This window comes from Anomalospiza imberbis, chromosome 4 (genome assembly GCF_031753505.1).
Source record: "Anomalospiza imberbis isolate Cuckoo-Finch-1a 21T00152 chromosome 4, ASM3175350v1, whole genome shotgun sequence".
Classification (NCBI taxonomy): Eukaryota; Metazoa; Chordata; class Aves; order Passeriformes; family Viduidae; genus Anomalospiza; species Anomalospiza imberbis.
Window position 1 is genome coordinate 58186702 of NC_089684.1, and position 14480 is coordinate 58201181.

At 39.3% G+C, this 14480-nt stretch overlaps 1 protein-coding gene across 15 annotated transcripts in view; it reads right to left on the reverse strand.

Annotated features, from left to right (window-relative positions):
- The window catches only part of LDB2 (LIM domain binding 2), a 219228-nt gene that overhangs the window by 201923 nt on the left and 2825 nt on the right, over positions 1–14480 (reverse strand). For 8 of the 15 annotated variants that reach the window (XM_068188727.1, XM_068188725.1, XM_068188726.1 and 5 more), the window contains exon 2: positions 11718–11793. In XM_068188727.1, coding sequence (XP_068044828.1) covers positions 11718–11793 — 76 coding nt within the window. Of the gene's footprint in view, positions 1–11717; positions 12209–14480 lie in introns of those variants that run through there. The other 7 variants (XM_068188732.1, XM_068188739.1, XM_068188731.1 and 4 more) reach the window with 2 other exon arrangements.

Here is a 14480-nt window from a genome sequence, read left to right on the forward strand (position 1 = left end):
TGTCTGTTAAAAAGCAAAATCCATTAGACTCTGGGCAGTTTTGGTACTGTAAGTAGTCTCCAAAAGGCAACAGATGTGGGGACGGGGGAGGGGGAAGTTGATTTTGTCTTTTTAATATTCAAAGTGGGTCTGTTCTCACTGGCTAATTAAATCAGTAGAGTGCAAACAATAAAAGAAAAAATAAGTGTTGCCTTTCTTCCCTAGAACAACCTCCCTGATTTATCTCTACTTATTATAAGAACTTAATTTATTACCAGACTTTACAATATTTCCTCCCCAAATCACCATGAAATAAGATACATATTACACAGCACCAGCTCCCATCAAAAAGAATATGCTTGTCCTGTAGAGTTTAAGATAAGATGGTTTTTCCACTATTAAGAAAATATGGGCTTAGCATGGACTTCTTTGATTGACATGAAGCTACTGAAGAATCGCACTTAAAAAGCAAAAGATTTAATAACAATATCAGATGTACAAATCAAGCAGCAGAATTCTGGCTTAAATATATTTGTAGTTCCTTGGCAAAACGAATAGATTTGCACGGGTGTGCTGAATTACTTGAGAAGTAACAAAATGTGTTAATAACATTAAACAGTCATCTTCCAAGAACTTAGACTATTATGGCACTTTCTAGTCAGAAACTTCTTTATAATGCATAAATAAATGTAATATCAATTTTAAAAATGTTATTTATGACATCAAAATAACAATGGTATATATAGACTCGAGTTTGAAAGTATTTTAAATACTTCTACCAACTTTTAGCCTTTAGTTAGTTACAATACACAGCACAATAATAAAAACATGCTGCAAATACAGACCAGAATTTCACCGTTCTAGCACTGTACAACAAGTGAGAAGGTGGTTCCAGCCCCAGGAACCTTACAGTAAAGGTGCACATTGTGAAGACAAGGTAGTATGAGCATCAGTAACCACCTAATTTTGCAAGCATAAAGCTCAGTAAAGGACCAATATACCTATGCATGAAATAAGGCACATTGCACACCCTGAGTCCTGGGCTGCTATGTCTCCCCACACCGTCAAGTTAAATGAAAGTTTGGGCATGTTTGTCTGTGAATTATGCTTAAGTGACATCACTATGGACACATCTGAAGATAAGGTACAATAGAGGGATGCAGACCCTTTGCATCATAAGGGTGTATTCAGCAATAAGGTGATGTTTGGCAACAGAAGACAACTATTTCAGCCCGGTTGTTGCCTAGTTTTTGAAAACATCAGAGCCAAGGAAATTGTTATGGGACATAATGCATGACTTTACAGGCACCTCCACTCAGATGCTCAGGATCATCGTGGAAGAAAACATGGACATTCTTATTTGAAGATGTAACAAGTGACAATCGAGACACTAGTACGGTACCGTGAGGTCTTGACCATTTATAGATGCCGGGTTCTTTCTAAGCTTCATGCACTATTGGCCGAATTTTAAGTTTAATGGTAACTTCTCAGCGATAATACAACCTCATTGTAGTTAATGAACTATCCACAGCTGAAACGTTGATCTATTTAACCCCAGATTCATGGCTGTACGGAGTTACATGCTCATTGCCAAATGCTAACTATAACTTAGTTGAAGCTGCTGTTTGGCTACCATTTAAAACATACCCAGTATCAAAAAGTACTCTTCACCCTTCAAGAGTTCTTTTGGTTAACCAAATTAGTGGTCTCAAACAAATAAAATATTTACTCCGTACTGCATCCAAAACCAGTGTTTCTTTATGTAATCTGACTGATGAGCAAACACCAACGCCATGGAGATAATAGCAGCAGGTCAGACTTAGCAAAATGATACCTCAGCTTTTGCCACTTAGCAGTAAAATACCTGCTATAAAGACACAAACAGAAATGAGCCCACTAACACCTAGTTTAACTGTATCTTGTAAACACAGTATAGTAACCCAGCAAAGAGATTTCTATTGGTATTTGTATGAAAGGACATTTGTCAATACCCATTAACCTCTGGCTTTTACCTGTTAGTTTTCTAAAAGATGCCTGTGTTGCTTCACAAGCCACAAGGTGTCACAGTGGCTCAAGTGGTAGGATTCTTGTCAGTCTAGACACGCAGGTTGTGGCTTCAGGTTACATACCAGTGCTAACACCACTCTGTACCAGGAAGTCTGTGCTACACTGCATATTTGGAAGTGCAGCCCTTTGGATGCAACTATCAGTCAAGGTGCAACTCGATTGCCTAAGGATGTTTTTTATATGGGCATTAAATAATCTTACAGCACTTTCAGGGAAGAGAAGTACTTGGTGTGCTGGCATCTTGACCAATCTTTTTACTTTGCATTATTAACCCTGCCAGTGTTAGGAAGTACTGAAAAGAGTTGAGCTAATCATTCATATCAAATAAAAAAAATTATGAATACCACTTTGTTCTACCAAGAGTTTTTAGGAATTAGTAATAATTTATTTGAACGCACTAATTATTCCAACTTATGACATATTTCTGCTCATCCTTCATAACAAGCAATGTGCTCTAAGCATGTAATATTCTGCTAAGACTATATATCGTAGTTGGTCATATATTGTGTGTTACTGTTTTGCATCCTTGACTGGATGAGCACAGATGGAGTTAGAGCTTAAAATGCCAGGAAGCTTAGAAAATTTTTACCATTTTTCTAATGTAACTGCACACTAAGCAGCATTCCGTTCCATGAAAAAAATTATGCACATACATCATATTTACTGACTTGTAATTTTCCCATTGCAACCAGCCATTGTTATTAATTTGCTTTACATTCATACACCAGTCAGTCCTCACTGCAAAGCAATCAGAGATTCTTCTCTGGTGTATTTAATTTCTAAGTATCATGCTTCTATCTGGGAGGTAAGCTCAAAACAGGAAACACTGCCTCTCAGCTTAGCCCGTATAAAATAAGTAAATTCTTTCAGTAATGGTTAATAAATTGAAATTTGCATTCTGCAATTATTTGTAAGAATAAAACTCCACTGATCAAACATTCACAGAAAAGCATAAAGAGCACAAACATAGCCAAAGCAAATTCACTGCTAAACTCAAGTGAATTGTCACGGAAATTTTTCATGTAGTATTTGTTGCACTCAGGTAATGAACATTTACCCAGTGTGTTGGCTTTTCATGTCCCATTATTCATGCCAATGCATTCATTAAAATGGGCCTATGCTATTTAACATAATCAGCAGTGTGCATAGGTGTGGCCTTCAAAGAGTTATTACCACAGTTTACAGGCATGCTGTTCATAAATACAAGCAGAACCCCAGTCACTGAAAAATGTCAAGCTTCCCAAAAAACATATGGTAATTTTTGCTGTGTAAAATGGATAGATGCACTATATAATGCATAATTGCATCACATTATATCTGAACTTCTAATTGCTTAAAATGATACTTCAAATCACATCAACAACATTATTACCTAATTACCCTAAGGGTTAACTGATATTCCAGTGATTAAGTCTAGGTAGAAGAAATAGAGCTATTGTATTGCCTTCATCCACTACAGCAAAAGGTATGATTGCAAATGCACATCTCAAATCCATCAGAGATTCTGTGAAATGCTGTGAAATTGAGATTCTGTGAACATTCTGTGAATGTTTTCAACATCTTGGTATAGGGAAAAAAGGTGCAGAAATGAGTGCCAAAAGGAAGGAGATCTCTCTTGCTGATCAACAAGATTTTCATTTGCTCTAAAGGAACTATGATATAGCAGTTCCTTTCCTTTCACATCATTGTGATGCAAGATAGAGTAACATGGTAACATTTTTGGTACTTAAACTGGCTACAAGAATTATGGAAGATGGTGAGTGACATTAATCTGAAAAGATAAGTTACTATTAGAATGTGGGGGAGTAAAACAGTGTTGTAGGCATTTCACCACTGTCAAATGACCCATGCATGAGATTTTTGTAAACTGCAGGAATAAAACATAGCGTTCTAGGTTTTCCCTTTTTCCACTTATTAAAGGCTGTCCTGGTTGTAAACCTAGAGGCAAAACAGGTGTCACACCTGCTTTGCCCCCTAGAGCATGTCTAGTCCACAGAATATGGTTAGAAATGCTGGTGCTGCTGATTGCCTTCCTAAGGGATGATGTATGCTGAAGGTGCTTCAGCATAAGAAATAAAATGAAAAAGTTTCATTCTATTTACTTTCCTGTTTTCTGAGCATTTTTCCCTCTTCACGTAACTATTGTATTTAAAGATTTAGAATATTTGTTTTATGTATAATGTAGTCATTAATATCTCAGAAATCTCTTTGTAACCTGCTCTAGGACAGATGGAAACTATTTGTCTGATAAAATCTTCTGCTAATGGCTGAGGCAAAACTACACAACTGGAACAAAAATCACAATAAAGTACATAAAATACTTCAAATGCACAATGCTTAATGTCATAAATTTCTCAATTTACTACTTTAGAAAATAACCTAATAAAAATGTAGTTAGGAAAAAACCAAATGTTTGAAAGTCCAAAAGGAAAATCAAAATAGTCCACTGCACATGTAATGTAAGACTGCACATATTCATACTCAAACATGGTCAATTGTTTTTTCCAAGTATTTAGTTTTTCAAGAATAAGCAAAGTGGATCTGTGATTCAATCTATTCTTGAGTCTGCTTTAATCAGGGGGTTGCAAATATGATCACTTTTGCACACACATGATGTTTCTTTGTACTTTGAATGCAACAGATAAGGTCGTTCAGCCAGGCAATTGTTTTTGGATGTTATAGACTGCAGGTAGCAGTTGGGTGAAACGCATGGGATCTAGACAGCTATTGATTCTGCTTTATTTGAGTAATCTGATGTCAAAACTATACTGAGATTAGATTCCCCCCTCCCCTTTTTAATACATATACAAATGATGCTCCTGCTCAGCTAACTAGGCTTGGGAAGCTGAGAACCAGGGAAGATGGATATCAACAGGTACTCCAGATCACGTGAGACAGATTTACAGCAACAATCCAATTCATTAGGTGCTCCAAAGGATGCAAACTATTTGGTTTGCAGTTGACCCAGCTGATTTAAGCACATTTAGAAACCTACATAAATCTGTGGGCTTTACTGCATCAGTTCTGAGAATGTGAATATTAACAAGAAAAAGACATCAGGGAGAAGTTCTAGTGTAATACTTTTATTTTGACTGTAGTTCAACCCAAAACCATTACAATCCAAACCATTCTATGAGTCTGTGATTCAAGTCTGTATGCTGAGGATGGACACACCCCCTGGCCTGAAGCTTCAACATGGGCATGTCTCCTTGACAGTACTGTAGAGACATCAAGGTGATACCAAGATGACCTAAGTTTCATGGCGAGGACAGCCTGATGCTGTAAAATTTATGGCCTTTGCAAAGACTCTTCAGGACCAACAACTCTCAAATCCTGAAGAGGTGATAGGTTTAGAAATACACCGAGTCCTACTTCATGTCCAGTTCTGAAAAAATCCAATTCTTCCCGAGTAGTTGGTTTTTCACTAACCTTTTAAGGCATGAAAGTACTGGAGCTGTTTCCAGAGATATTGGCTTTTCCCATACTGAGGTTTAAGTTCTGCAGATGCTCTAGTTGATTCCCTGTTACCTCAGAAGTACCAAGTGGACTACACAGCCTAGATCAATAATTTACAGGTGTTAGTTTAGTAGGGCATGGCTGTCAACCACAATGTAATAGAAACAGTATTCTGACCAGAAAGTACCTTCTCTCTGAAATTCTGATAGTAACCAAACACAGAAAGAATATACCAGGGAAAAGAAAGGCGCAGACCTAGGGGAGAAGATTTTAGCTAGGGGTTTGGGGATGTTTCTTTCACTACTAATTTTGTGTAATAAATAAGACCATTGAGAACTGGCCAATAGATCCTGCCCTACCACAGTCTTTTTTTGGAGACTAATCATCAGCCTCTTTGGGGCAATCTTGTTCATGCCACAATCACCCCTCTAAGACATCAAGTAGCCCAGCAACAACTTCTGAAAAAGAGTACCTGGCAAAAAGTGGGGATCTATCCTGACCTGTTTACACAGCACAGTGCAGGAAAGAAGGCTCTTCTCATAGAGGAAACAACTGAACAAAGAATCAGCATGGTTGAAATGCGTGTTTATAGTAGATATGCAACTTCTGGCAAAGACATGCAAAAAAGATACCATTTGAAATAAGAAGTCCAGCTAAAATATACTGCAAAGAGTTTAGCAATCTTGCCCCGTTTTAAACAAAGAAAATGCATATACCAAACCCAAAATATTTTGTTTTTTATCTGTTCTTGCAATCTTACTGCAGGCAAAACTCCAGCTTAAATAATAGCGCAGGACTGGCTCCTTGTTATGATCTCTATTTTGTTCTTTCTCACTAACCAACAGCTTCTATTTTTGAGACTGGATCTGCATAGTAAATCTTGTTTACGTCAGGAAAAGACAAAGTTTAGGGGTTTTTCTAAGTGGATTTATGGCTTAACGAGTAAAGAAAAAAAAAGAGTTGAAAAGGTTCCTTTATAGAAAATGATCTAGTAAGCATCAGTGTGATTGCATGCAAGACCCATTCTTACACTTTTGCAGTGACTCTTTCTCCATCCTCACCAGCCCCTACCCCCAAATGTGCAGTTTCCATCCCATTATGTGACTTTTTGGGGGGGGGGGGGGTGGTGGTGGGCAGGAGCAGCAAGATATCCCTGATCGTAAGCTAAGGATCAACATGTAAAGGAAGTGGAGTCTTTTTTTTCTCCCCTGGCCTCATAAGAATTGTTAGTTTGCAACAATTTTAATTGAAAGCAGCTGCAACAGAATTTTTTTTAACTGATAGAAAGCATGTATGAAATAAAAGAAAATCAGTAAAAAGAGCCTTGAATCCATTCTGAAGTCAGCATCTGCCTAAAGGCATTCAAGGGTTTTCTTTTAACACTGACCTTTTAGTTTCAGCAAAGTATGGTTCATAAGTACACTCAAAATACTTTACTCATGTTCCTAAAATTGCTAAGTATTAGTATATTTGTGGGTGAAAGAATATTTCCTCAAAATTACTTTAAACCAGAAGTTTATGTGTTTTCCCCTCAACAAAACAAACTCATTGGACAAACTCAGACTTATGTACACAATATGAGAGATCTGTTTGCCATACTAAGTTGCTAGGCGAACAAGTGTGATGTCACAACATAGATTTTTATGACTAATCTATTAAAAATGCATCAGGAAGAAGAAGATTATTTCATCAGATAGCAATGTGAGAAAGAAAAATAAGAGACTTTCATTAAACTGCAGAAAATTTGTTTTGCTTTGATTTGCATTAAATATTTGGTTGCATATGAATGTCTGTGTAAGCTTCCAGTTCATTTAGCAGCTTTTAAATAATCATAACAACCTCCTTTATTTTCCTTTTAATTTTCTTTATATATTTTTCCATCATGAAATCTTTGGTAAATTCACTATACAGTTTAATAGGAGTTTAATATCATTTGATTAAGCTGATTTTCTTTAAAACAAATATGCTACTAATCAAGGTCTCTAGTCACCCTTAAAAACACTGCTCTCTTAGCCAGAGGGAGAGTTGTGTGTTGCATCCAATGGTGATGTAAAGCATAATCTCTTGTAGTGACAGAGAGATATACAGGTGAATTTAATGTATTGTGCTCCATAAAAATTCTAACAATACAGGGGACTAAATAAACAAGTGAAAGGCTTGATACATTTCTTTGATTACTGACAATAAAGCAACGCCTCAAACTTTAAACTGTCAGCAACTTTAAGTGATCTATTCACAGCACTCTGTAATGTTACTGAATAATATACAAGATATAATCAACTTTTTTCTTTTAAGTGTAAGCAATTTCAAATGATTAAAAATTAGAACAGAAAAGGATTTACAACATCAAAGAGGAAAAGAGATGCCTTTTTAAACATCAAGTTTTATGAAAAACAGAGACATTTACTTATGTTGTGTATTGCTGCCTAGAACTTCAGAAAGTGTTGATTGTGCCACAACAGGATTCCTTTCTTGAAAAGTTAAGCTAACACAGATATAAAAAATTAAGATAAACCAAGTATGAGGGAATGGGAATGAAATCCTGAAAACCACACACAGAGCAAGGAAACAGCTGCATTTTGTTTAACCAGAAGTTAATCAACTATGAGAGAAGTAAGCAAGATTTATCTTTATATCTGCCAGAGATTATTAAACATTTAAATATTCATTTTACTTCTTTAGAAAAGGATGGTTGATGCATTACAAAATGGCACTGGATGCTCCCAAAGTATTATTAAGAAAGCGTGTATTAATTTAGAAAAAAGTATTACCACATTAGATTTCTTTGAACAACTTTTAAGGAAGGTACAGCTTTCCTGTAGACTGTTTAGTAACTCAGACTCCCTAATTTACTTTAGATCACATAAGAATTAGCTAGGTGGTGGACTTTTGCCAGTACTTACATCATAAAACCACCCCCTGCCTGGGTGAGATTGGAATTCTTTGCCTAAGACTGACCCTGAATTTAAAAAGGCAGTTGTAGGTTCTGTCTGAGGAGCCCATAAAGTTACAAGAAGTTTGGAGAGCAAAAGTTTGCACATCTAGCACAGGCTAAAGCTGCTAATTCTTTACTTTCATGACTTCCATTTCTTCCTAAAGAAAACAAGAACAACAAAGATAGCTATGCTGCATCTAAATGACCTTTCTTTATCACTCTGTACTTTGTCTGCTTAATACACCAAGCACATCCTTCACACTGACTGTTATTCCCTTCCACCCAATGCTGACAGAAACTGGAGTGGAAGCAGTGGATTTCTCAGGAAGGGTCCCCAAGCCCTGAGCCCTTTTGGGAACACTTCTACCTCCCCCGACCATCGACCCTGCTGCTGGGAGAGCAAGAGTAGGAATGGCATTTACTGGTGGATTCCTCAATGGTGTTTCAACCAGCTCATTGTTATATTTTTTAATAATTTCTCACCTACCCGCAAGCTTTGAAGAACTACAATGGGAAGGGAGAGGAGAAAACACATATACATGACATATAGATGCTCCTTCCATAGGCTCTCCATCCATCCTCTGTACAACTTTATTAAATTATGTATGTTTTGCTCTGCCTTGGAACTTCCACCTCTGCAAGGGACAGTAGAGAATCTGGTTCTACAGGGTTATTAAGAATATATTTATGTTTTATGAAACCAGAAAAATCCCAAAGGCTTTCCATGGATATATTTGGGATAACGGCTGTAGTTTCCCATTTTTTTAATGCATCTTAATTTGCCACTGTCTCTCTGCACAAGTTGGGTCCATGTGGAATCTGCCAGCTTGCTACCCCCAGTCTTTTGGAGAGTTTCTTTGTAATTCCTTTCGCCTTAAGCTGCTTTGCCTGTGCTCACCTACCCCCTGGGGCTCACAGAGCACAAGCAGCCTCCTTCAGAGACCAGTGCCTACATTATTCCAAAGACTGCCTGAAGAGAAACGCTCATGCTGCAAGCCTGTATCACCCACAGCACAAGCACATTCCTTCCATGACACACCAAGCTCTGGATTCAAAAATTTAGAGCTAGTTATACATGCTCCAGAAGCCTTCACCTACCAATCCCAAACATGCTTGGAAGTGCATAAAATTAATGTGAAACTTCCACTTTCTGACATGCCCAAGAAGCCAGACAGACTGTCCACACCTGGTCGCTCTAGTGTCCCAGGAAATTACTTTAATAATTTTTGTTTGTTTATTATTGAGATGTTTTTATTGGAAGATGAATGAGATGAACTGAAGTTAACTAAAAACCACATTTCAATGAACAACAATGCTTACAGCACGGAACTCATAAACTGAAAAAACAGAGAACCAGAATGTAAACACTGAACAATCACAAAGCAAAAGAATTTTTATTCTGAGCAAATAAAAGAAATGCTGGAGCATAAGGCCTTCATTAACTAAATACTGACTGTCAAAGTAAAATGCTGCTGAAACCTAGCAAGGCACTCCTAGCAAGAAAGAGTGGGTTATTGCTTTTTGCCCACAACAATCCATCTGAATTTGCACAGCAAAAATAGCAATTAAAGGTGCTGAAGTTTAATTCAGCACACCTCAGCAATAAAGGAGGGGAAAGTTGTTTCACAAGTCTCTCAAAAACTTTGCTAGTGTAACATCCTTAAAGGAGCTACAAGCAGGAACTGGACAAGTATTAAAAGTCCCACTAAAATCATATGTAAAAAGGCTAAGTTAGCACTGACAGCTTTTAGAGCAGGTTGTACATAAAACCTGGAAGAAATCATTCAGTGAAACATATTTGGTCTTCTCACTTGAAAAAGTCTATAAATTATTACATGAATATGTACAGGAATGCAAGGAACAGAGTTGCAAGACAGTAACAAACAAGCAGTAGCAAACAAACCCGCATTCTAAATGGCAACAACCCTCTGCAGCCAACAACTTAGGGGCAAAACTGACAAACACTTGCCGTGATTTTGGGAGCAAAGAGCTGCTTGGAGTTTTTAGCCAGCACAAAGTGTATCACCAATTACTCCCCAGCAGCGTTTCAAGCCTGGCAGTGGTAACAGTGGTAGAAAAGCAGTTACCCCGTGGCGGTACCCAATCAGAAAGCAGGTCACATCTCGTTAGCTGTATCATATACATTAAACGTCACAGATTCTCCATGGCTTAGCTGACTATTCAGGCATGTGTGTTTTATTTTATGATAACCTTATGTTTTCTTAAAGAATCACAATACAACAAACAGATCATCCTGAGATCCTTCACCACACTGCATGTCACAAACCTGGCAGATATTTGCCACTGTATAAAGCCGTTTACTATAAAAGATTCATACTTTTAAAAAGTCTTTTCAGGGCACCACTAATAGACTACTATGAAAAATTGCAGCACCAAGAATGTTTGCTGCACAAACACAGACACATGGACAGAAATGCAGCTTGATTCACTTTCACTTCATTAGACTTGAAAAGTGTGCTTTACTTAACCATGTAAATAACAAGATGCAGCCCCCACTATTTCTTTCTTTTTTTTTTTTTTTTTTTAAATAACAAAAGCCTTTCCCCCTCCCATTCAGCATGTTTTTCGCAGTGGCTGATCTGGATTTCGAAGCCAGGGTGTATAAACGACTAACACATTTTACAAAGCATAACCAACAGTGAATGTAGTTTACATTACGGGGTACTTTTGACAGCTATATGATAAAGTAGTGAACTGACCATCTCTCTTGCTAAAAGCAACAGCATTCTAAATGTAAACACACATTTCTCTTGTCGGTTGTCCCAAACATGTGTTCTTTAAGAGTAGCCTAGGAATAAGTTTTTAAACTCCGCTCCTCTTTTCAGTTATCATCCATTTTTCATTTTAATGAGTTTACAGAACAAAACCAAAGAAATGTTCGTCTCTCCCCCTAAACCTGCAACATTCCAGAATTAATTTTGTGCAAAAGCCAAAGCAATACTTTGCAATATTATAGCTGCAAACGCCAGCAGGACGGATCCTGAACAAACAACACGCTAAGGCAAAGAAATTTCCTGAGACCAGCGTTATAATCAATCCTGAAGTGCTGTACTGTAATTTCATGATTTCAGCCTAAGCTGGTATCTCCTCAAAGAGTTGCTCTGCGTGGAAACATAATGAGGGATTACCCAATTAAACTACTAAATTAATTAGGGTTCATGCCTGCATATACTGTACTGTCTAGTGGGACGCTTCAGCTGGAATTCGGGCTGAAACCTACCACGGTCCATGCACAGGAAAACAAGGCTGGGGGACTTACCTCCGTCCGCGACTGCAGCCTCTTGTTCATTTCATATATTCGGTACTCTGGTTGCACCATGTATGGTGTGTGTCTCCTATAAAATGGGCCAAAAGGAGAAGAATAGAAAGGGTCATGTGGTGTGCTGGACATCTTGCCTGCTTGCAGAGATTCAAGCTACACAGAGTATCATCAACATCCATACAGAGCACATGGGCTGTGTGTTCTTCACAGTACAAAGTAGCGGCGCGCACACACACACACACATCCAGGCTGCACGCACTGGCTGGGGACTGCTGTGGGAGCCCGCTCCGGCGGAGACGGGCGGGGGGGTGGGGGGAGCGGGAGCGCACAGGCTCCAGACACGGAGAGGGAGGCTGGATAGCTTCAGGCACCGCCGCTCGGTTTTAAAGCAGCAGTTTCTGGAGGGGTCATTTCCTGTCCGCGCTGCCGACTAGTTCAGAAATGCCATCCCCCCCTCCCCGCCTGGCAGAGGTGCGGGTTGGGGTTCGCTGTCCCCCCGCAGGCCCCCGCCAGAGCCGCGGCGGGCTCGTTAGCATATAGGTGGTTTAAAAGCTGCCTGAGCCAATCACCCCGCGGGTAATGTCAGAAATGTGATTACTACAAAATACATAAACACAGGCCACGGCCATCCCGCCGCGGGCAGCCGCCGCTTCCCCAGCGCCCGACGGCTCCCGCAGCCCGCCCGGGGCGGCCGCTCCGCGCTGCCCGGGGCGGGGGGGCCGCTCCCGGGGCACGGCAGGGAGGGCGGCCGGCACAAAGAAATAGCCCCGCACGCCGCACTTCACACAATGGAGAGCACTCGGATGCCAGCCGCAGAAACCTCCCGGAAAATGGGAAAGCACAAAGGGGCGGGTGGCAGAGCGGGACCCCCGGACAAGCAGCGGCAGTGCCCTTCGGCGGGGCTCAGCCGTACACAAATGGGTCATTTTAGACGCCGCTGTCCGGCGTAAAGGCGTCGGCAGCTAGGTGGGAGACTGCTCCCAGTTTTTAGGATCGTTGCTGGGCATAAATCCAGTAGCGGTTAGAGAGCGTTGCCAGTGAATATCTAACATTCGGGAGGGGGGTCCCGAGGGAGGAGGGGAGGGCAAGGGGAGGAGATCACCCCTCGGAGGTGAGGGATGAACTTTATCTGTTGAATCATACTTGCAGGAAAGTGCCGGGAGCGGACACCACGTGAACAAAAAGTCCTAAAAATATAGAATAAACAAAATGGGCTCATGTTCTCAATGGGAAATTGCAAGGTCTAGGAGGGGAGCCTTCAAATTACCTGTATGAAAAAGTCCTCGAAGCACAAACTGTGTCCTCATACACAGCTGTAGAGTATCAGGCATTATTTACAGTACTGAATAAATGTAAAAACAACAATAAACAGCGCTGAATTAATCTCTCATGTAAATTCATTCAAGCAAATGGAACCACTCTAGGAACAGATTTAGTTAACTAATATGATTAAGAGAATAACAATGAGCTGCAGCCACAACGGTTCTCAGTCGGAGTGCTCTGCATGAACGCTGCGGGATCGCCCATTTCACAGATGGGGAAATCAAGGCACACACCATTACTTTTTCTAAATTTTTGTAATAATCCCCAAAAAATATTTGAGTATGGTATGGCTTTACTCACTGTCAAAATTTTAATTCAAATATGACTGAATGTAGGAATATTTTAAGACATATTTGAAAAATTCTAGTTTTCACTGGCATTTGGCTAATTCTGAAAAGTCTGACCTCTCTTTTCAGGATAAAATACGAAATTTCATACTTTATATTCTACTGACCACTAAACGGAATCATAAATTATCTTTCCCCTACCAGTAGTTGTTTAGCAAAACTATTTCTGAATGTTCCTATGGAATAACAGTTTCCATAAGAAGTGACGTATTGAGCTGTTTTTATAGACTTCCCACAGCTTCTGTCACTAAACACAGAGACAACAGATAATATATGAGGAATGTCACTTCTCTCTTTAAGAGCACCCCAGCTATGTAGCAATACTACACTGCCACTCCAGTAGCATTTCTGGAGGTGCTGAGTTTAATAAATAGCATGTGCAGTGTTTGGCTCAGCAGTGCTGCAGTGACTGTGACAGTGCTCTGCCAGGGTTTGCTGACCCCATGAAAAGCCTGTAACATGGCTACACACCTACAAGAAAACTTCTCTGCATCTACCTTGTTTTCTAAAAGATCCCAACAAGGCTACCTTAAAACCTAAAACCAAAATTACCAGAAAAAATAGAGTTACAGCACTAATAAACACAGTATTTATAACCAAAGTACAATATACTTTTTAAAAAGTCAAAAAAACCCAACCAGAAATCTGCCAAGTTATGGATTTTACCTTCTTTGCAAAGCAAATCCAAAATATAATATATTTGCATAAGAAAAGACACACTGCTCACTGTAATTAAAATGGTGGAATTTTGCATAGTTTGTAAGCTATTTCTGTTTTAAAGACTTTTTGATTAAGCTAAAATTCACTGTTTCACTGAAGTTAAACATGTCAATTGTATTAGTACTTTTATTTTGGCTGAGGTGGTGGGAAAGGAAGGAGCAGTAGGATTTGCTTTCATGAGTAGAAACCCCAGATACTCCCCTCAACCCCCTTATAAGAGCTTCTGTGTATGGGTCTAGCACAAAGCAAAAATATGCAGTGATATTTTAATAATTCCCATTGATTATCTGGCAAATTATCCCACACCTACAGCCCACCAGCAAGAACCGAGTCCCAGGGTAGGAGCCTGCTAATTACAGGCTCCGGCAGC